The sequence below is a fragment of the Poecilia reticulata genome, chromosome 9, assembly GCF_904066995.2.
Source record: "Poecilia reticulata chromosome 9, P_reticulata-male-v2, whole genome shotgun sequence".
NCBI classification, from domain to species: domain Eukaryota; kingdom Metazoa; phylum Chordata; class Actinopteri; order Cyprinodontiformes; family Poeciliidae; genus Poecilia; species Poecilia reticulata.
Window position 1 is genome coordinate 10,663,316 of NC_088838.1, and position 24,308 is coordinate 10,687,623.

The following is a 24,308-nucleotide window of genomic DNA, read 5'->3' on the forward strand; positions in this document are numbered from 1 at the left end:
GATATCAAGCCAAAATAAGTTTTTGTTGCTTGTCACAGTTTGCTTTCAGTTGCAGCAAAACCGAATGTGTGACAATATTCCTCAACAGAAAAGTGAAAACTGCTTGAGCATTAAGTTTTTGTGTGTTTTTTTCTCTTTTTTTTTTGGTAGATTTAATATGAAAGTTTTTTTTAGTCATACTGCAATTATTCATAGCACAAAGCCATGTCAAGTTTATTTTAAATAATGAAGGTCAACGAATCCAGCTGAGCAAGTTCTTTCACATCTGCATCAGGCAATGCAGATGTGATTAAGTCATCTACTTAATGACCTTGTCAACAAGGTCATTAAGTAGATGACATTGTTGAGGGAACACTTTCTTCATCCAGAGAAAACATCATATTCTCAGAAAGTTGTAGAGGCTGCAGTTTTTTGTTTATAGCGGATTAAAATGATTTTGCTGATCCAGCAGAGTTGGGCCCATCAGTTAACCAGTGATTAGAACAAGCTGATTTCACATTGGCCAGTTCTGATCAGTGCTGCTAAAAGAAAAGAAAAGAAAAAATCTGAATGTTTTCCTCATTCATTAAATGGATCATGTCTAAGAACTCCCACCATTTTTGCTCCATGAATGCAACAACAAACAATGTGTTAATGTCAGGGACTGATGCTTAGATGTGTAAATTTAGTAAATCTCAAAATTTCTACATTTTCTTTTGGGTTCAAAACTCAGATCTCTATTAAGGCACCTGCTACGTCCAAAAAAATCTAAACGAGTCAAAATTGATCGTAGCGCTTTGGACCTCAAAGTGCACCTGATGTTGGCGATGGCTGGATTCGGAACATCTCTAATGAAAAGTACATCAAGAAAACGGAGGGCTAAAAAAGACAAAGCAGCACCAACACTGAGAACAAATGATTTGATCGTTCGCTGTTTGACCCACACAAAGCGACACCCGATTACGTCTTCTGGAGACGGTTTAATACGGCAAACGTGTCAGATTTTTTCTATAATTTCATGGTTTAATCTGATCAAGTCATATTAATAATGTGCATACAAATCCTGAATATACGGTTTCTAACAATGAATATTTCAACATGGACTCAGAGAGTATTGTGCCTCCAACATTCTGCTCCGGCGTCTACGCACAGTCAAATATCCCGTATAGTTAGCGTGACTGATGAAAAATGACAGCCTAGTAAACTTAATGCATCCAGCAGTCTGTTCAACTGACAGCTAAAACGCTCTGTAATCCTCAATTTGTCAGTGTGACAGGAAAATGACTTAACATTGCAATGAACCCAACTCTGTTAATACCGTTTTCCGACAGCAAACGAAAGGTGAAAGATTTTCCTTTTTTCACTGTTCAACACGTATATGAATTTAATTGGAGAACAATTATACGCAGAATGAAGTTTCAGTTTCAGGTTCAACATTAACCATGAAGGGGATTGCTCGCATTCTTGTGTGACAATGTCAAAGACGCTTTAACCAGCATTAAGCTGACACACAGTGGCTGTTAAATCTGGCTGAAGGGCTATTTTCCACATGTCACAGAGGCTTTAAAAAGGATGAAGTTAAGACTTTGAGAACGCCACTTGTCATTCTTTTCAGCAGTGTCTTTTCCTTAACAAAACATGAATGAGTTGCTAAAAGGCATCTTACCAGATACACAAACACAAAACGTCTGCTTTCTCAATCAACTTAATGGTGGTAAAAAAAAAAAGAAAAAAGGGTAGCGTTTCATTGTCTCCGTAAACATAGAGGACAGACTCGTTGGATGCCGTGCAAGTCTGAAGACTCACCACAGTGGAAAACCTTGAGTAAGGGTGGCCTGTTCCGCTCCCACTCCTCAACCAACATGGAAAAACCTTGAGCTGACATGTTGCTCTCTCAGCACAAAAGGAGCCCACATTTCCTGAACCTTCAAACCTGGAGCTTTCAATGAGCCTGCATTGTTGTGTCCCATCTGTTAAAGTCTGCATGCTTGGGCTTTTAATAGAGGAATGCTTTAACTTTCCTGGCCTCTCGCAATGCCCATTTCACTTAGTAGTCACAACAGAAAAGATCATAATTGCTTTTACTAGAAGCCTTGGTCACAGAAAACATCTGCCGAGGGGACAAACGATGCCGCGTACTTTGGAATTTACAACGGATTTTTATAAAGTCCTCCACATATTTCTAAAAATTTAAATATATAAGGGCTGAAGATGGTAGGAGTAACAGGTAGGCTGCCAGTCCCAGACTACCTCAGGGCAGCTGTGGCTATGACGTAGCTTCATTACCACCGGCGTGTGAATGCATGGGACTGGACGTAGTGGAGAGCGCTTTGGGACCTGCTGGCCCCGATGAGGTGCTATGCTAAAGAACAGACTGTTTACAAATGAAATAGTGGTCTTTTTGTTGTATTTATAACACAAACCCATTGTCTAAAGTGTGTACTTAATAAAAAAGAGCGACCCTGTAATTATGAGATTTGGAGTTTGCAGTGACGTAAATCAACGAATGCCATCTGCTACCAATCAAATGTCTTGTCCGCAATACACCACTTGGTGTACAAGCATATAGTGCACACTATACTTAGCTTATAGCATATACCATAAGCTAGTGTGTAAACATACAACGGAGAAGACCCGCAATCAGTCAAAATTCTATCGCGCAGTTCGAAATTCGAAACAGAAAATCAGGCAACCACATTTATTAATTAAAGGGAGATTTAGAGAAAGAAAATGTAAACGACAAACAGAGAGAATTTTAGAAGTCTAAACCTATATATATATATATATATATATATATATATATATATATATATATATATATATATATCAATCAATCTGTATATCTATCGGTCTCTCTTTCACTATATGACCCGACGACGGTCCCCGTTGTCAATCAGTGTTGCTTCCTAAGTGGACAGTTTGATTTCACAGAAGTTTGATTTACTTGGAGTTATATTGTGTTGTGTGTTCCCTTTATTTTTTTTGAGCAGTGTATATATACATAAAGAGAGAAGTAGCTTGTAATTTACACAAGGTGGATATGGAGATGGAATGAGCTGGTATCCTAAGAATGATAGAAAACATGCTAACAAAAAGCCTCAGACCTGCAGCCCACAGGCAGTTCTAGACACAGGCCAACAGAAGTGGCTTTTTGGCTCACTTATATGTTAAATGATCAAATATTGCCCTGTTTTTGTTTCATTCGTTTTAATTGCCCTGTAGGCAGCAATCTAGTCACATATATGCACATTTATTATTATTGATACTTTAATTAAAGATAAATTGTCCAAGTTTATGTCATTGGGGCCGCCAATGACATGTTCGCATACACCTCAGAAAGTATGTAGTTGCGCCCCTGTTCAGCATCATAAGTCTGCCCCTGCATCTCGCGTTACCCACAATCCTTTGGTCCGCTGTAGATGAGACTGGAGAAAATTCCTCCATGAAAGACTTTATAAAATACGAGTACATGCTGAATTTTTTTAGGGTTCAGTTGTAAAAGTTATTGAATATTACAGATATAATAGAGTCACACCGTGACAAAACACTAACTCCCTTTTCTTCTTTCAAACCGAATAGTTTCTCAAGTGCAACATTAATCATAAACCATTGTGCAAACCGTAACCATTAAGTGTAATCAAATCCATCTTTTCGTCCTTTTTTCCGCTTTGCTTTCTCTTCGTCGACGTGATTCACGGCATTTGTTGGCGATAACTCACCACGGACAGACATGACATGCAGTTGTACAAGAGTCCGGCTATCATTTCAGCGTTTTTTTTTTTCCTCAGAAGTGGCAGCCCGTCTGACATCTGTGCAACTGAGCATACCACTGGACTGACTGAACGCTGACTTTAGGCACGGCTTCACGTTGCCGTAATCTAACTGCAGTTTAGGTTTAACAGAATTTTTCCCACATCTGACTTTTCAAAAATATATAGGAGAACAGCAAACGTTGACTCAGTGTAAGAAAAAAAAACAAGAACAAAAAAAACCTGCCTCTTTTTCCAAACCATTTACAAGAACTATTCCCAGTTGCTGCTGTAAAACACTTTTGATGCACATGGAAGTTATTAGTTAAGCTTCAAAATAGAAACGTGTAAAATAGTGGTGAGGTATTTGCTTCTTATATAGTGGAACATTTCCTCCTCCCCCACTTTCCAAAAGCTCAGCATGTGAACCGATTCCTAACTGAGGAGATGTGCAGATCCTGGTATAACTTTATAGTCACATACCGTGACCACTATTCCATGCTCTTCCAAACGGTCTCCAAATCCTCTGTGGAGTTTTACAGGAAATCGGTTAGGAAATGATAAGAGGAATTTTTCTTTGTGCAACAGATTATTATTATTTTTTTTTAAAGTATGTTTTTTTTTCAAAAAAAATAAAATAAATAATAATGGTAATAATAATAAAACCAGTATCATCAAGTTATCTTAGTTTTTTTTTTTTGTTTTTTTTTAATGAAATCCCTTAAAGTCTGTTCTTACTGGTCAGCTGTACCATAGAAAACCACACTTTTGCCTCGGTTCTTCAAATAACTGGAAAAAATATACAGCCCCTCACACATTGCATGTGTTTATGCTTTTTTTGTCGCATTAAAAATACATAAGCAGTTTTCAACTAATGATTTCATTTTTTATTTTTATTTTTTTAAATGACCCTAAAGCAGCCTGGCCCTATGTGATTACCCTCTAGTTGTATCACCTTTGGCATCAGCTACGAGTCAGTTATGTGATTGTGGATACAGTTCAGTCCTGAATTATTTTAGATTAATCACAGAGTTTGGACAGTTCAGGGTAATTTCCACCAAGTCTGATTATGTTCAAATCTACAGAATCAATAAATCATTACAACAGAACCTGTTCCGCAACATGAAGTAGACGAATGGATCTCAAAGAGCAACACTCCACGCTCCGATCTAAAGAAATCCAAGAACAGGTGAGAAACGAAGTCATTCACATCTATTAGTCTGGAAAGAGTCACAAAGTCATTCCTGCGACTTTGTGACTCTTACACACCACAGCGAGAGTCACTGTTCAGAAATCGAGCAGTAACTGACCTACCAATTATTTTTTTCCAACAGTGCATCCAGGAGGTCACAAAAAGATCCATGTTAGAGTCCAAAGTACTGCAGGTCAGGGTTTGTGATTGACATGAATGAATCTGAATCATAGGAGAGTGAAGGGTCATAACTCCATGCTGACCAAAAAAAAAAGAACATAAAAGCCCATCTGACTTTTGCCACACAGCGTCTCAGTGACATCTAGACTTTTGGGGAAATATTTTTTGGACTGCAGAGACATAAGTGGAACTTTTTGGAGGATGTGAGTCAAGTAACATCTGGTTCAATCTAACACAAAATAAAACTGAAAGAAGAACTTCATACTTACATTTAAGCTTGGGGGTGTTAGTGAGACGGTCTGGAGACACAATTGCTGGAGCCATAAATTCTGCTCTCTACTAAAAATACTGAAAGCGAATGTCTGACCATCGGTTCATGAACTCGAGGCTGGTTTACGTAGCAGAAAAATAATCAGGAACACACCAGTACTCTCACTTCTACGTGACTCAAAACAAAAAAATTGACGGTTTTGGACTGGCCTAATCAAAGGCTGGATATAAATCTATTAGACGTACTATAGCTTGACTGTGAACAGGTCATTCTTGCTTGAATACAGTCTAGTGTGGCTGAATCAAAGTGGTCTGGTAAAGATCAGGGGGCAAAAAGTTCTCTGTAATGATGTAAAAGACTAATTACCAGTTATCACAAAAAATGATGATCATTATGGTCAGTGGGGTGCAATGGTGTCCTTAGTAAATGAAATAATCATTTGCAAACTGCTTGCTTCTATTTACTCAGGTTTGACATATAAATATTTGTTAGGACATCTGACATGTTGAAGTGTGAAGAAAAGCAAAACAAAGGAAATCTGTAAGAAGCCACGTTCTTCTCACTCCACTGTTCGATATCCAAGCTGCAGAAAAAATAATCAAACTAAATGCTGTAACTTACATCTAAAATCAGCTGTCAAAGAAATGTAAAAAAGGACAGTCACTGACTAAAATATGAGCCACAATTGCTGGAGTTTAGATCAACCTCAATACGATGTCCCAGTTAAGGTGTAATGAAGGAAAACCTTTAACTCTGGGTTAAACTGAAGAATATTTTTAGTATAAACAATTGGAAGTGTTCAGTCAAACCATGGAAAACTTTCAACTTAATCTCAAGTTAGCGTGTTTTCTCAGTTTCAAATGCAAAAGCAAAACAAGTCTGTAGACTTGTTTTGTTGGCATTTTTTCCCCCCACTTTGCTCATCTTTTGTCGAGATTTTAAATGCGACAGAGTTAACCTGAGCAAAATCAAAAATCAATTGTGGATTTTATTTATTAAAGGTAAAAAGCTATTCCAATCTCTCTGCAGAAAAACGTAGTAGCGCCTTAAAACTAAAGAGGAATTGTACCATACTTAGTGGCAAACAACTGGCGGCAACAATTGGACTTCATTCATTCGTTCACAAAGGTTTGTCAAAGTCATCTGCATTCCTACTGATTGAATCACTCGAATTTGATTAATTAGATGGGTAAGAAAATAACTTTGGCCAATATAGAGTTACTTTTCGTTATGGATTTGTCATAGATCAAAATGACAAACTTGTGGTCAAGACATACACACAGACGTGGCATTTGTAGTCACGGCACAACACACAAACTAAGGTTTAACCTATTCCGTTTCAGTGTTTTCCTATGTTATTGGATCTATTCTGTATACCTAGCTGGCGGCTAACGTTACAAATACATAACTGCTTCAAATCGACTCGGTCGTGGATAATGTGCTACTGCTTCGGAGGAAATTATGCTTTTCCTTTTCGCACATTTCCATCTTGAAATGTTTTCCATTCTGTCACATTTGGCGCAGGCACACCAGAAGCCAGTGGAAGTTTTTAACTGGAGTCAAAGGTCAACCTTCCCTACCTGTCACAACTATTTTGTGAGACTGATCGGTCTGCAAAAGGAATTCCACCCGGGACAAAACGGACCTGAGGACCAGAAGACTTAAATTTAACATTTTGTGTGTAGCAGGAGAAACTCATCTGTGTTCTCCTGCTTTTCCACTTCCTCGAAACTGGCATTGACTTGTCTGAGACTGCCACCGTATGATAGCGTAACAGTGTGACAGAATGTAAAGAAAGAACATGAATTAAAAATAAAAAAACAGACAAATAAAACAATAAACCGGGTTCATTTTTAGAGTTCCGATAAAGTTTTCCACAGCATGCGTTTGTTGTTTGTCGCAATTCATTTAGTATTTTAAATTTTGTATCAATTTTCAGAGGGATGTGCTTATTGTGCCAAATATTTTATCTTTGTGTTGTTCTGAGCTTTGTAAGCTGATATTAGCTTGTCAATCAGTCAGGCAGCTCTTAGCATGCCAATCAAAGTTTTGGCAATATAAAACAGGTTCACGTCCACTGCCACTGAACAGTGATATTCACCTTAGTATCCAAATAATGACTGTGCTATTATTTGACATAACAGCAGAATTTGTATTTCCAGAAGGAGAATGTCTGGCCATCAATTTCAGATGTTAAGCTTAAAAGTGCTTTGTTAATGCAGGAGGACAATGATTCAAAGCACGCCAGCAAATTCACTCCCCCAAGAAAAGCTGATTTTTTTTTTTTCCAATGATGAAAACTACATTTTATATCAAAATCAGAAATAATCTCAAGAGTACAGAGATGCATTTTTTTTCCCCCACAGCACTTCAAAGCAGCTGTCAGAGGATCACCTCAAAGTCGAACAGACATGAAAGTGTCCTTTCAAAGTTGCATTTCAGGGAAAGCGTGACACAATAATCCGAGTTTCTCAGATCCATCCACTTCAGTGTTAAAAACCCGCATCACATCATACTGTATTTAAAGATCCTTGTGGAAACACAGCAACCTCTGGGTTCCTGGCCTTGTGTTTAGTGGTTCCTTTTAAAACTCTTACTCCTCCAAGCAGAGATTTTTTTAGGCTGTTATTTCAGGATCACATGTGCTTACGATCCCATAACACTGTCAATTCATGAATTTTATTCGTCTTTTTTTAATGCATTTAATGATGCAAATTTTACATCCCATGTTGCAGAGCTACGGGACTAACTGAGGGGAAGAAGAAACCCTATAGTTAGCATTATATTAATGTAGCATGCAGCTGCAAATGGTGATTTATGAGACACTTGATTCTGTTAAAAAAAAATAAAAATAGTGAACATAATGCCCTTTCAGTCCCACCACATGTGCCGTGCAGTTCAAGTGTTTCTCCCCTCGGATGCATTTTTTTCTGACACAGCAGGGACAGGAAAAGCAACATTGGTAACAATTATGTAAAGAATTTAGCTGGAGAACCATCAAGACCGGTGATAAATTCATGTTTTATCACCAGGCATCTGGGACTAATGCCGTTTATTGTTTTATACACTGCTACTTGGTCTCTGTGACTTGGACGGATCACAATATTTCCAGGGGCACAGTTTTATCTGGGAAGGCGAAGAAAACTGCTTCTGAATGACTGCGATCTAACAAAAAAAAAGTTGCTAATTATCACTCTGGATTTGTATTTAGTTTTAATCATTATTTTAGGAGTGAAATTAAAACACAGCCACTGAAGGCCGAAGGTGATGAATGCTCTTGTGAAAAATGATTCTCTAGCTCCCTCTGGAGGGCCAAGCTGCACATATACATGTTTACTTTCTCGTTCACGCTCATTGTGTTGTAACAGGTCCAATAAATCCAATACTTTCAAACAACTATTATATTTCAGTACTTCAGCTTAAGAAGTTTAAACACATACTTCTATCACGCACGGTGTTACACTTGAAGCTTTTGTGTCAGTGTTTTTATTGCTTGTAGCAGCTAATGAATACCCAAAATGATTTCTGAAAATTCTAATATTAACTCAAACCGATTACAAAGCGGAACATTTAGGGCAAAAATGCAAGAAAAAAAACAAAAAACAAATCACGATGACTCTTGAAGCTCCAAATCCACATCTACTTAACTTCCCCCCAAAAATCCTAAATAGGCTTTGAATTATCCATTTTGCTTGTGGATTTTTACCCTGCTTTTCTACCTTCCACTCAATTTTCCAGTAGTATTACATAAATACAGCACTTTGAACAACTGTCTTCTTCAATCTATTTTAACTTAACCTCTTTGTAGGGTGTTAATGACTTTTTTCCCCATGATTGTCCAGACATTTCTGGAATAAAAATCCCATTCATGCCTTTCGTGTAAAATTCTAATCTTACCTTTAAAAAAAAGCTTGATATAGCATTCAGTGTAATAAAACTATATTTGTGAATTATTTTTTTAATTTAATTACTAAAATAAATGTATATCTAACTCTTCGAATGTATTGAGCTGCACCTGTACATGAATGTTGATCCAAAGCATTGAACTCCAGAGTTTTTTCTAATCATTAGTTATTTGCAAGCAGATATTAATGCATAATAAACTCACCAACTTCAACTTGTATGCAAAGAAAAGACAAAACGGAGCCAAATCAGCGTCTTTATTTTACAAACGCATTATTCTATGGACATTTTTTTTAGATAATAAAAAGGCAATTTACAAGCTTAAGAACCAAAATGAAGCAGCACAGAATGATTATGAGTAAAATATATAATTTGAATAAATATATCTATTTCATGCTATAAAATAAATTCATAAATGGCAATAGATACAACGTCTATAGCTGTAGCTAGCTTCATTTACTTCATAGTTGTACAAAACAGTAGAGTTCTGAGGTTCACAGTTGGGTTGTGAGGTTGTGTGTATAGAGTGGACAGACAAGAAAAAAAAAAAAAAAAAACTGGAGCCGGGTCGATTCTGCTGTCACGGTTCGGTTCGAGGTCTCCGGCGGGCCTCGGGTTTCAGCTCTGTGGGAAATAAGGGCTCACTGAGAGCATGAGGCAGAACGTGTGGGGACTGAAGACTGGGTTCCCCGGTGTCCAAGGATATCAATATATTTATACCCTGAGTTCGAGGTTTTTGATTTTTCTTTTCTTTTTTGCCTTGTCAATAGATACATGGGAGTCAGACACTTTATAGTGCAGAGTGTAGGGGCAGGGCGGAAAGCGTTAAGAGGAACTGTTCACTGTTCTCCTCCGATCCTGAACTACAGCTTTGAATCCTGAGGAGCCGCCGGAGATCGCCGAACCTCAACACATTCGCCCCGCGCTCCGTTACAGTGGCGATACAGCCCGAAAATCCCTTTCATTGTTTCACTCAGCTGGACGTGCACCAACATAAACGGTGCCGCTGAGCGCCCAGTTTCTGCTGCAGTTCACCGACTCCCTCTGCATCTCGATGAGCATCTGAAACATCTCTTTAACAACAAAACCTTTGATCGAATATTCTTTTTTGTTGTTGTTGTTGTCATTGTTGTTGTGAAAAGTAAAGTCAAACCATCCAAAGTATTATAAAAAAAAAAAAATATAGAAAAAAATAAAGATAAAGCAGTATTAAAATCATCCTGGTCCTACTTCAGCTCATCCGCTCCCTGACATTGTTGTGTTTGATACATGACAGGCCAATGTTTCATTAGGCTTGATGATCCCAATACCCCACGATCTCTCTCTCAAATAATAAAAAAAAGAGGTTATTGCTTTTCTTTCAATAATACACAGTGGACAGAAACTGACTGAAAAGCTATGGAAGACTTGTGATTTTTTATTTTTTTTTAAGCCTGTATCAGTGTTCGTTAACTACCTGAAGTGAGTTTATTATAAAAGGAATAGGACGAGCTGCAATTTTAAAAAGAAGTAGTCTGACAGCCTTCCTTGTAAACACTTCCTTTTGATTACTTGTGGCCCAAAATGCATCTCCGGTTCCTTTCGAAGAGGTGGACCTAAAAACTGACAAAGAGCCAATCTGAAAGTGTTTCAAGTTCAGTTGGTTCTGGAAGTGTGTACTATCTAAGAAGTAGCTATGGTTTATTAAAAAAAAATAAAATAAAAAGCCTTTAAACAATTCTGCCTCCATTCACCAATCATGAATACATAATTTAATAAGCTAAAAGCACCACTTAAGAGAACAACATCCCTACCTACTTACCAAAAATAACTGTGGGAACTATTACTGAGTTCCTTAAATGTAAATAAGGAGATAAAGTAGACTTTCCGGTTGGAACTGGTATGTAGTTTCGACAAATATAAGTGCACAGTCAATGAAACAATTACAAGAAAACTTAAGTTAAATCTATCAGTTAGCATTTTTATAATTTTCTGGCTGAGCAACGTGCAATTTGGCTACAGTATATGAGGATAAGCTTTTTTTTTTATTTCCCCCCCACCCGCACAAATATTCATTAATTATCTGCTGAATATTCAGGCAGTTTCCTGCTCCAATATAACAAAAAAAAAAAGGAAGTAGATTGTTGTTTTTCATGCATCATCTTCCTTCACTGAAATGCTTCAAATACAGTGCATAACTCAGATTGTCCGAGTACAGTCTGCGAACACGGGGCCGTCGGTTGGCTTGTTGGAAACAAGTCTGCCTTGTTTGATTGCGATCCACTGCTACAAAGATCAGTTAAAATCAGTGGCCCGTCCCCATGCCCCAAAAAAGCAGAAAGAAAGAAGAAAAAAAAAGACTAGGTGAAAGTTAGAGACTAGATTTAGCTGAGTCCAATACAAAGATTACATTTAGGCTCAACTCATTCTTGGTACACACTTTAACAGTGCCTTAATGTTGTATTCATAACCTTTTGAATAATTTATCACACTACAACCAGAAATCACTGCGTAATTTGAGATTTTTTTCAAATTGAAAAAATGTAGTATGTAGTTGTGAAATAGAAGGAAGTATCTTTATATGTAGAGAGGGAGAGAGAAATTTGAGGAGTGGCACTTAGATTTATTTATTTTTTTTTCCCGACGGGGGGAAAAAAAAACATCAATGTATTTAAACAATTCCTGGTAACTCTAGTGGAGTTACAGATAACCACGGCTCAGGTGAGTACTTGTGTTGCCGGGACAACTATTATCAACACTATCCTCAAATCTGGTATTTATGGAGATGTGTTGACTTTTTTTTTGTAAATTCAGTTCAATGTTGGTAACAAGCTCTGAAAACAAGTGAAAGAATATGCTCTGTAAAATGCCCTGTGTATCACTGCATATCACCCTGAACACTTAATCTGTATGGTGAAATATGGTGGTGGCAGAATCATGGTGTGGGGACACTTAATTAGCAAAAGAAGCAATTGGATGTTGCAAAAGACTGAACACAGCCTGAGTCACAGCAGGAGGATTAAAATGTTCAAAACCTAAAAGTAGATTTCAATCCACAGGTAAACTGTTGGCAGGATCTGAAACGCAATAGTGGTAGAGACGCGCCTCAAGGTAGAATCAACGTCAGCAAATTATCCGCTGAGCTGGGTGGGTACGAAATGCACACCACACTTTTCAGGTTTTGTTATTCGTTGAAAGCTTTACATCGTGTTCCTTCCACTTCACAACTACCCTTGTGTTCTGACACCACGAGTGAAATACGCTGAAAATGACTGGCTGTCAGGTGACGAAGCAATTTGATGTTGATTGTTGGGCAAGACACTAATTTTAGTTGTGGCCATTTTATTTCATATTCTCAAGAAAGAGGCACATTTCCAAGTGCCAGGATCTAAAGTATAAAGCTTGTGGCAAGGCACGAGGTTTAGGATGCCACTCTGTTCTCTCTCTCTTTTTGTTCTTTTTGCAGACTTAATAATTACGAAACCTATCGAACTTTTCTATGGCTTAAAATATAGCATTACTGACTTACCTATTGAAAATGTTCTTTAAATCTTTCACAATTGATTGTTATAAGCTGAGAAACCAAACTTGCAAATAGCAATCACCTTATCCTATATTACTGAGCATTAAACTAGTATAATCAAAACGGACTCTAAAAATCACCTATTAGTCTTTGGTGTAATGTCTTGGCACAAGATTAATTTAACCGTTTTTTTTGTTTTTTTTTTACTCATCATTCAACAGATGATTCTAACGCGTATGGATGTTTTAGTTTTAGACTGGTAAAGATCATGGTAAAGATTTATGTTAGTCAGCAACTTGTATTGATGAGGTCAGATCAGCTGACAAACGTTGCCAGCGTTTGACAGATATAAAGTTGTACTTGGTAAACATTTATAGGCTGACAGACTGCTTGTGATAAGTGAAAGTGTGCGCTTGGTTTGTACACACTGCTAAAGTAAAGCGAGCCATACTGATTTAAGAGAAATTCTCCACATTTTGGTGTCACCATCTCCTCCGTTAAAAGCGTAAAGATGACGTAAGGACATTCAGAGAAGTAGCGAGATAAAGATCTCACGTAATTTTAGGCAAAAGCAAATAACAGAATCTTCCACCAAACGTACAATAATTATGGAAATTATATGAGATAAACTATAATGTAATCAATTTTCAGTTCATTGGCATAAAATTCAACATATGGCCCAGATAGGAGAAAATTAAAGTCTATAGCAGGTGTTCTTTAAAAATACACACACACACGCACACACACACAAAAAAGGCATTTAACAGCTGGATGGCAAATAAAGAAGCAGAGTAGCACAAACAGAACCCCCCGGCTAAGTTTTAAACAGTTAGTTTGGCACTTTAAGCGCCTTTTTATACATAATAAGATCCCCTTTCCTGATCCCAAATAACACAATGAGTATAGGTAAATAATTAAAATAAAAAAGTCATGCCACATGCATGACTTTAAGCCAATAGTATTTATAAGATTTCAGAATGGCAACAAAGTTTTTGCACTTTTCTCTGACTGAAGTTATACTCCAAATATGCATCAAGAACGACAAAACAAAGTTCTGCTCTTTTAATCGGTGGGCTGGCACTAAGCTGAAACCTAACTCTGCAAAGTGCACTAATACTTTTAAAAACTGACTACATTTCCATATTTATCTTTTAACCTTAATTCAGCTATGCCACATCTACGACGATGACACAGAGGAACACACTTCTAATTGGGTTCCCAACAAACACAAGAAAACAAAATGAGCTTTTATAAATGATGGGATATAAACCATGAGGCAATGGCTGAGATTCCTTTGTTCATTCTTTTTGCATATTGTTCAAGCTGGTCCCTAAGCTGTGCTTAGTTAACAGCAACTACGCTTGTCTCTGTCAGATACTGAGTATTACATTGGAAGTCTTCCTCTTTATAAAACACACACACATATGTTAATTCATTGTAAATTAGCCTACAGGGTAAAGAGGTATACATGTGACTTAACTTCGTGGACATATTTCACCCATTTCATGGGTGACAGTATCTAAAACCACACCTGGACCAACTGAGTGAGACTTCCAGTAGTGATGTGGGATAAAATCCTGAAGTGTTTTTGTAAAGCAAGTATTGCCAGACAGAAAGTAAAAATGTATCTTGAAATCATAACAGGGCCAGTCTCTTATTTGTCCGCAATATTTGCCAGAAGCACACAAGTAAGCTAGCAGATTTAATGCACTCCTAACATAGCACCTTCTTGATCATAATTTTAACCTGGCTGACCGTAGACATTTGACAAGGACTTTGTCCCTAATCCATACAATCAGCAAGGAATATTTCCCACCCTAGTATCAAGGCTTTGTGTAAAAAGAATAAGTGTTACAGCGTTTGGCAATAAGATAAACTGTACATAAAAGCTAAAACGGATTTCAAACGGTGAACACGTCTGTGCCGGCTAGGTTCTTGGCTATGAGGTAGAACCCGGTGAGTTTCACTGAAGTTAAAATACTGTCTGTTATGAGTATGTAGTTACAACATGAGGTATTAAACGGATATGTCACACGAAGCTTTGCACTGGCAGAAAAATCATTCCTTGTGAGTAAGTGACCTCCAGTGGCCACATGTGCAAAAAGAGGTCAGGTAAAAAGGTGATATGACAAGCATCTTACCAGAGCTTTCACATTATCAATTATTGCAACATGCCTATATAACTCTGTAAATATTTTTTCTTTTTTTAAAAAACATGGAAAGATAAAAAGAGCAATCAACTGGAGGTCTTGATTACTGGGACCACCTCAAAAATAGTACGTTGTGACTCCCTTTGCTTGAAAGAATTTCTATAATAAAGCATCCACTTTCTTTCACTCATTCTCCGCATCAACTTTACAAAAAAAAAAAACTGACAGAAACGCTTGTATCAAGAAAGGTTTGTAGCAGAGGGATTCCAAAAAAAAGAAAGCGAGTCCTATAGATTGAGTTGAACTAATCATATCTTAAAGCTTCCATAACCTGAAGCAGGACCTTAAAAATCACATCTCGATGCCTGAGCCTCCTCTGGACTGCATTTGGAACTCTCCTCCATCTCATTGGCTGGTGCCTCTTCCGCATACTGCGCCTCATAGGCCATCCCCTCTGGTGTGTCTCCCTGGTCCTTTTGACCTGAGCTATCCTCGGTTCTCTCCGGGGAGTCCGTGTGATTGCTAGCCTCCGACGCTCCCATGTGCTTCTTCCGCAGGTGTTGATTAAGGGTGCCCTGGAATGGGAAGCATTTACCACAGATCTGACAGTGGAAGGGCTTGTTGTCTGTGTGGCCACGGATGTGGTACTCCAGCTGGTCTTTCCTCGTGTACTTCTTGCCGCAGAACTTACAAACAAATGGGGTAATTCCCATGTGCAGGCGCATGTGGCGGTCCAGACTCCCTTTCTGATTGAAGGTCTTTCCACAGTAGATGCAGATGAGTCTTTCGTTGTACGGGTACCACTGGCTCCGGAGGCTGCGCTCTCGCACGTCATTCTCCAACCCCGCGGAGCCCGCGGAGCCCACGGCTGATTCGGTGTCGTCCGAAGCGGGTTTCATTTGACTCAGGACCCCTGCTGGGATAGCCACTGGGCGCTTTGATCGGGCTCTCCCGCCTCTGAAGCCGCTGAGGATGGAGCGAGAAGGACTGGAGTTGCTGAGGTTGACGAAGCAGGAGGAGGACAGCCCTGAGTAAGAATAGGCAGCAGGCTGGATGACTGGGCCGTAGGAACCCACGGTTACAGCCACAATTTGTTCTCCGTCCACAAACTCTGTGTGGTAACCATCGTCGCCAGCCGAAGAACTATCTGAGCAAGATGGCTTGTCGTTTTTTTCTACCTTCACATGCACATCTGTGACTTGCCCATCTTTGCCAATCAGTTCTATTTGCTCGGTTTCACCTTCGATGACTGCGTCATGCTCTGACACGCCGTCGCTACTGCCACGATCTGATTGCCCCTCCTCTTGCTGCTGCCGCACCCGGCCCTGGCCTTTGCCTACTTGTTCCGACCGAGCTTCACCGACTCCCTGGCTCTGCCGGGGGTAATAAGGGGGGGAGATCTGGGTAGGGTTTATGAACAGGTTGCTGTCGTTTACACCATTGCGACTGATTTGCGAGCTGTCTTTATCTGGGCTACAAGCATTAACTGGGAGGCTGATCTTGGAATGGATGCTCTCCAGGATCTGGGTGCACTTGTCGATGATTGCCTGCATCTGCAAAAAGCTGGCCGCCGTGAGGAAGCTGATAATATCCTTGAGCTGGAGGGACATATGACCCGTGTAGCAGAACGCAAGGAGCTGCTCAAACACCTCAGGGCTTTTGATGACTGAAATGGAAAGGCCACTCATGGTGTTGAGGGCTGAGTGGTCACGGAAGTAGGGTGAACTGGCTGCCAGGACGGCCTTGTGAGCTCGAAATGGCTGGCCCTGAATGTGGACGATGATGTCGCACAGCTTCCCTTGCAGCCGCAGCTCGTTGAGTTGGGTCAGAACTGTGTTACTGAACTCCGGCACATCAAACTCGATGTAGCTGCCGTCGTCCATTTCTTGGATATGTTTCTCCAGTTTGTCGACAGCCTGAGAAGAACAAAAACAATTTTTGTTTTAATATTTTGCATACACACACACACACACACACACACACACACACTATATAATATATGCAGAATACCATGGCCACTGTGGGATAAAGGCAGTAACCCTTACATGTGTTAGTAGCTAGAACACAATAAGCAACAAGTGAACACTTCTCCCCACATCTGTTGTGTTAGAAAGAGAACAAATGGGAGAGCATAAATAGCTGAGAGAGTCCATATTGGGAAATAAACTGCTGCTAAATAATCTATAATATTTATAAGTGTTTGACATTGATGAAAATGAAACTTTTCTGGCAGAACTGACCCAATAAAAGCTCATCTGATGCTGAAGCGCTTTGAGCAGAAAGAAAAGCTTAGAATCGACTCCCACACAAATTCGTTTGTTTTGAAATGCTTGCTGTGCAAAGCATTATTCCTTTCTGCCGTTTGAGATCAACAGGTTATCTCCTCATGTAGTCTGCCTGCAGCTTAACAGACTTTATAGCTGTGAACTAAAACATCTTTGACTTGATATATGTGATGGGTGGCAGCTCTTTAGTTTGCGCACCATAATTCTGTTTTTCGCAGCGTCAAAATATTTAAAAATAGCATTAGACGTCATATTAGCAAAAGAAAGTGGAGAAGCATGCAAACCTTCTTTCAACCATCTCACTAGGAGGAATGTGCAGCAAATGATGGGGGAGGCTTGTCAGTGGCAATACTATGTTCTACTTACTCCTAGCGTTTCCTTAAATTGATTTAAAAACCTTAATACAGCTTGATGTCATTAACCGTTTTATACCTAAAATACACAGTGCATCAGAGATCATTGCATGCAAGGCTGCTTAAGCTGCAGATCCTCGAGTTTAGAAATGGTTTGAGAAGCACAACTAGCAAATTCCATAAAACTCAATCCAATAGAACATCTTACATCGTGCTGAACAAACGATTTCCGTTGATGGGCGTCCCACCTCACAACTTATAGGACTTAAACAATCTGTTGCCACACCCTTAGTAGTCTAGTGTAGCCCATATCATAATGGCTCAGGGCTATTTTGGTCATGTTATGCTTAGCAGGTGTATTATGATCTTGTCATAAAAATTTTATATAGTACTGTTAGCGTTAAAAAGAAAGGTGCTGGGTACATAGTTACACCTTAAAAGGAAATTGATGGGAAAGCAGATAAAACTTACGCAAATGACTGTTCAAAGTCTACCCGCCAGTGACTGTAGTGAAACATTAGTCACTGGAGCCAGACCGAAAAAGGTATAGTGTACATACAGTACTGCCAGAGAAAGAGGAAAATCTGGTTCTGCCAGGAAGGTCGGCACGCACCTACTATTCTTCAGAAGGCTTGTAAAGAAAAGCTACTACAACCAGGAACAACTCATTTGGGACAATTGCCCATGTGTGATAATCTTTCTAGATTCTGTCACTTATGACAACATTTACTAAAAAGCTACGAGCTGAATTCAGGTGCTACATAGCAGGCCTTTTAAGAATATACATCCTAAAAAAAAACAATGACTATAAATTATAACTTACAGTCAGGAAGAGGTAATTAACACGTTTGCAAAGTTACTGTCTTCTACATTCACTAACACATCATGTTTGAGTCTCACTTTCCCTGACATTATGTTGCCAAAAACACTGGTTGGAAATTAGGCATAAACTCTTAAAAACAGGAAAAGAATGGCCTCAAAATGAAACTCCAGTGTGTTTATTGCAGGCAAATACAAATAAGTTGTTCCAAAAGGCTGAAACAACTTAGTTGTGATTTAAAGAATGTTGTTACGTTCTTGGTGTTTGAAAAAGGCAGATCTTTTGGTGCACCACCTCTTCCCGTCATTTTCTCTGTTTATAATAACTGGTAAATAGCCACTCAGTGCGTACATGCTAATAGTTTGAGGTTGATAAGAAAACTTTTATTAAAACAGCTTTTTGGAGAATGGAGTATTTTCAAGAAAGTAGAAGCCTGTATCAGTTTTGGCCTCTGTTAGGAGAAGCTTTTTATTGTAACAAATTAAAAAGCCAACAGAGAGTTATCAATTTCAAATAAGATATTAACCGCTTATAAAGCTTTGACAGACGCTCACTTCAAATATTCTGGACTATCCTGTTAGGCTGTGATAGCTGTCTAGCTTTCACTGCTCTCTCCTACCTCCTCGAACGCCCCACATCTTTCCCTCATAACCCTTGCCGGCTATTCAGCACTATCCTATGCAAACTGAGTACTGTCAGCACACTGGGGATGTAAACACTTTCTCCAGTTGCGAAAGCTTGCCAAGACATCTTTTTAAGACATCTGTCCAATGAACCTGTATTCTTAGCAACAGAGAGACGAGGCTGCATTGAGGCGTAGGAAATATCTATAGGAAGAGGGCTGATTTTCACTCCTGCCATTGCAATCAATAAGTAAAACATATTCACACTGACAGACTCTTTACAACATGTAAACTGGGTGGAGCCAAATGGAAAGGCAGACAAAGAATGTAAGCTCAGTAACTAGAAAGTACATGATGTGTGAGGATCACATGCTTGGCTTGGACGCAAAAAAACAAAACAATTGGAGCTAAGCTCATATTTCTTGCTAGATAATGAGCTTGATGCTGCTGCTACGTTGGTCCACAAAGATATATTAAAAAGCTTGTCATTTAGAGGAGGAAAAAAAAAACGGTCAGCAAGAAAGCAGTTTATGCTTTCTTCAACATCAGCAGGCAGCATTTGCCTACTTTTGAAAAACTGTTTGTGGGCCACACCAGACATGGGACAGAACTGCTTAACAAGCACAGAATGAAGAACAATTTAAAACAGATAGTAAAGCACCCATATAAAAATAGACCGTGGAGGGCCTAGGGGACAGTAAGATGCGCATAACTTTGCTGAAGTGAAAATAACACACACCCTGAAAACGACACAGCCTTCTGTAGCGAGAAATCAGCACGGCGAGCTGAAGGTTTCACGTTGAGCCTTGTGGGTGGGTTCTCTTATTGGATTTGTTTGGAATACATGAAGCTCGTTTTTTTTTTTCTTCTTCTTTCTTTCTTCATTTCAGGCTAAATACATGTTAAGCAGATGAAGAAAACACTCGGGCCTGTCTTTATCCTCCTCATCGGTTTTAAAACACGATACCATCAACAAACATCCCTAATAAATGTTTTACATTAGATTTAGTTTGCATTATGCTTTCATTAATAAACACCAATAAAATTAAAGATTAGCCAACCAAATTAAGTGAGTGGACTGACTAAGGTTCTTGTTGGGTAAAACAAATTAAATTTGATACAACACCCTTAAAACAGAAGCGAGTGCAAGTAAAGTGACCGCTTGCTGTTCAGCTGGTGGAAATATCTAAATGCACAATAACTTTTACTGTAGTCCTCTTTTAGCAAGAGGGCAATTAGAGGGATGGGAGGAGTCATAACTGGTTGGTGGAATTAAACCTTAATGGGTTTTCATAGTGCAAAGTGAAAATGTGGATGGAGGACAGTGCTCTATGCATAGACTAAAAAGAAACCTAAAAATATGGGAATGTGGCTTGTGGCGTGAAGTATTTTAATGGCCATTAAGGCTGGGGAAGTGATACATTCACCACCTTCTGACTGATACCTGGCTGATCCGGTTTTCTTTAAAAGCTGAATGCAAAATTATTTCTTTTTTTTTTGTTTGTTTTAAAGGACTATATCTGTAGAAAAAGTATTTATAAATGAAGCAGAAAAAGAAGTGATTGCAAGATCTTTCCCCATCAACAAACCTTGATCCGATTTGCACTAAACTCAAAAAGAAGAACTGAAAATTAGCCATTGGTCACATCTTTTGAGTATTTGAATGCTGACCAGTTTGCTCTATGTCTCTCAGTGAAAAAATAATAAAACACAAACAGAATTAGAATCAATACAATTTAACTACTTACCACATAAAGCAAACACAGAGCTGTAATAACAAAAGAATGTGGGGGTTCAATACCACAAAGCACTTGTAAACACTGCAACTCATTTGGCAGCAACAATCTAATCTGGCGAGTGTTTCTGTTTAAATAAGCTTGGCAACAGTTGCAAATGTCAACATTAATACTGATTCTTTTCTAAGGATATTTTTTATTGAATTGAATTGAAGAACAAATGACCGTCAAATATACAGAAGTGAACCCTGCCTTCAGTGACCCAGCAGTCCTAGGTTTACTGAAAAATAATATGCCATGTCCCTGCACTTTGTCCTGCCATATCTCACTTTCTTAGAACAAATTGTAACAAAGTGTGCTGCCATATCTGCTGGCCCACCTCACGCCCCAGGAAACCCAGTGAAGTTTTTGACAGATGGGATCTAAATGCAGCCCTGGTGCCATAGCATATTTGAACAGTGAGTTTATCAAAAAAACCTTTTACTTTACACCACATATAAAAATTAACTACTTTCAATCTGGAGTTGCGTTTATAAATAATAACACCCTCCTGCAAGTCCACGAAAGCGTCCAGGCATACAGTGCACACTCTTATGTGTCGACTGCCAAGGCACATAAGAAGCAAATAGGAACAGCTTCAAACTTTAATGAACTGGAGCCCATCATTACAGCGGGTAATGATGGGGGAGGACGAGAGGGTCTAAATAGCAAAGCTGCTACGGTTCACTCTAGCTTCACCGTCACGTCGAGTTCATTTTAATTTCAAGTACCGACTATATCTCACTCCTACAAAAAGCTTAAAGTCAGGTTAAAGTTACTTAACCACTTTCAGCCGATTCAGTGGGCTGGACAACCCGCGTGTTAAGCATCAAACAAGCAGAGACTAACTAGCTACACTAGCTAGCCTACAATCAAGTTTCATAGAGAAATTGACTGCTTGAGCAAATTGTTCCAATTTGTGTCATTCAAGCATAAATCATGGGCTCCAGTTCATTACTACATTGATAACTGTCAAGCCTGTGGGAGTTAAAAACCAAGTTATAACGTCGAACGCGGGTGGAAACTATGTCGGTTATTATATTACATAGCTATAATGCTAGTTAGCCAGTGCTAACGGTTAGCCGTAGTTTACTAGTCACTTTCGTTTCAGCGCCGAGCGTTACCCACAGGCTAATGCTGGCTAGTAGGTAGCAGCTAGCGTACGGTCGTAGGTAATTATTTCGCCATTACTTACGCTGAAAAGGCACCGACGTGCCGACATTACAATCACACTACGGTCACCAGTCCATGCCAAAGACGAAGTCCACCACACTCACCGTCTTGAAGGTTGGCATTTAGATGTTGTCCATTCCCCTCAGCAGCTCGCTAACACTACAGCCAGGCCTCCCCCCCTTTTCCAAGTCCAGATGTGTCGGCAGTTGCTGCTGCAATTTTTGCATCAACAGGAAGTGTTCTTTAGGCTCGTTGCATTCATTCTATCTAATGTATCTTGCAGCAGAGCAGCCCCTCCCTTGCTTGTGTCAGTGTTGTACGGTGACATATTATGTTCTTAATGTATGACGGGGTGGGGGACGTGCACTCGCAGAAAATGAGAAATAGAGCAGCTCGTGTCTTTTTCTTTGAAGTAGTTTAACTGATGGTTTGAAGGTTATGTTTTATGAAAAATACATTACATTGTGCAGTCTAGTCTAACTTTTTTTTTCTCCAACTACAGTAAAAAGTTAATATTTATTCTGTGTTAACTTGATTTAGAACAGGACAGAATAACATACATGTTTTACTGAACGAGTTTTTGTTTCTTCTTGTTGCTCCAAGAGGAAACAATATGTTGTTTATATCAGTATATAAGCATTGGACATGAGGGAACGATAATAAAGACACTGTTGTTAATAATAATAATAATAATAATAATAATAATAATAATAATAATAATAATAATAATAATAACTAAATCTAACTAAATCTAAATTGAAAATATAATTTGACCCCCAAAACAGTGTTAAATTACACTTTATTTGGTTTGGAACCCTGCATCATGTTACATCTTTCATTTGTTTTAGTATGATTTGTCGTTTTGAAAACGTAAGTCTGACAAAACTGTGAATTTATGTGTGTGTGTGTTTTCTTGTGTGAGGTCAGCGATCTATGTGTGCCACTGTTTGGGTAAAAGCTCAATGAAAAGGATAGGAAATAAACTTAGTGCCAACCATAATAAAAAAAATAAGCTGTAAGAATGTCTTCTGCTGTTTTGTATATTCGACAAAAGTGACTTTTCGACGGAAGAGTTTTGAGATACAATTGTACTTCACTTCTGCATTGATTCCACAGTGTGGCGCCAGAGGCCAATCTGACGAAACAAACTGAGCCGAGCTCATCAGATTAACTGGAAATGTAATGGAAATATTCAATGAGAGCAAAAATACTTGCAAAAGTTTTAAAGACCAAATTATGCCTGAACATGTTATAGTATTTTGCTGTACATGTACTGTAGACCACGACAGGTAAACAAAGACTAAAAACAGGAATTCTGTAGGATTTTTCTGAGAAATTATACAGAACATGAATGTCTTCAGTATTCAACAGTTTGTATGTTAATACAGTATATTGCACATGTCATGCATATCCTCTCTGCATATTTGGCCAGTTCGATGAACTATCACTGTATCCCCACACCTGATGTAGATATTGGTGGCCAAGATACTGATGCTCATGGTGAGTGGTGAGTGGACACTGAGAATAGAATATCTAGAGACCAGTGAAGAAAATATGAGTTAAACATTGCAATCACATCACAAATCACTTATTTTGCTAATACCACTCAGGCCTAATGTGACAACATTAAAGATTCAACTTGTCTGACCGTTTTCTATCCATTTCAGTGTTGATGGTAAGTCTCTTTTTAAACACTGTACTGTTTATGCTGTGTTTAATCTGAGTAATAATTCTTGGCTGCCTGTTTTCTTGATAGCGAAAAGGACAAGTAAGCCCCTGTTCTCTATTCTCTGCAGACTTTATCTGTTCTCCCCAAAGACAAGAAGGAAGGATGAATGTGCACTGTGTGGATTTCTGTTTTTCTTTGTTTTTTTTCTTACTAGCCTGAGTGACAACTTGGCAGCTCAGGTAAATATCTGACCTAATCTGTGTGCAGGTGGGTGATCGACATTGAGAAAGGAATCGCTTTGTCATTGCACGTGTGTCTTGTTAAACAAGCCAGTGTTTTATTCTCCCCACCTTCCCATCCCCGCATTTTTCTTTTTTTTTTTCTTCTTTTTTTTCAGGAGACCAACGCACAAGTGAAGGTGCAGCCAAAAGTATGGTGATTAGAGATGCTTTTTTGTTGATCCGCAGGAATGATCATGATATTGATAACGTTTCAAGCAAACCTGCAATCAAAGAGTTTCTTGTTGAAGTTGTAATCTTTTCTGAAGCGGGGCTTTGTGAGCTCAGTGTCGTTTGGTCGACCGAGTATTTTTTGGCAGCAGGCTAACGTGGATGGCTTTGAATGCAGAAGGATCGATTGGGGGAGTTGGAGGGGGGTCTCCAGGTGGTGTGGCCTGGGGCTCTG

General features: G+C 38.9%; 1 protein-coding gene across 3 annotated transcripts; it reads right to left on the reverse strand.

The window, feature by feature from the left end:
• Positions 1–9,514: 9,514 nt before the first annotated feature.
• Positions 9,515–22,292, reverse strand: zbtb34 (zinc finger and BTB domain containing 34). Of its 3 annotated transcripts, none has more exons than XM_008419224.3 (2): positions 22,060–22,292; positions 9,515–16,842 (listed from the first exon to the last, which is right to left on the reverse strand). In XM_008419224.3, exons 1-2 carry the CDS (start codon positions 22,075–22,077, stop codon positions 15,271–15,273), a joined length of 1,590 nt encoding a protein of 529 aa, XP_008417446.1. In that variant the 5' UTR covers positions 22,078–22,292; the 3' UTR covers positions 9,515–15,270. The 3 variants fall into 3 exon arrangements, with proteins under 3 accessions (XP_008417446.1, XP_008417444.1, XP_008417447.1); XM_008419222.2 differs by having other exon boundaries at positions 21,978–22,095; XM_008419225.2 differs by lacking the exon at positions 22,060–22,292 and adding an exon at positions 20,756–20,839.
• Between the last annotated feature and the right edge of the window lie 2,016 nt (positions 22,293–24,308).

Excerpts from the sequence above, each read along its gene's own strand:
- zbtb34 (XM_008419222.2), bottom strand. The coding sequence starts at position 22,004 with ATGTCGGCACGTCGGTGCCTTTTCAGC. Across the intron at positions 16,843-21,977 it reads CACGTCGGTGCCTTTTCAGC|GCTGTCGACAAACTGGAGAA; the intron begins GTAAGTAATGGC and ends TGTTCTTCTCAG.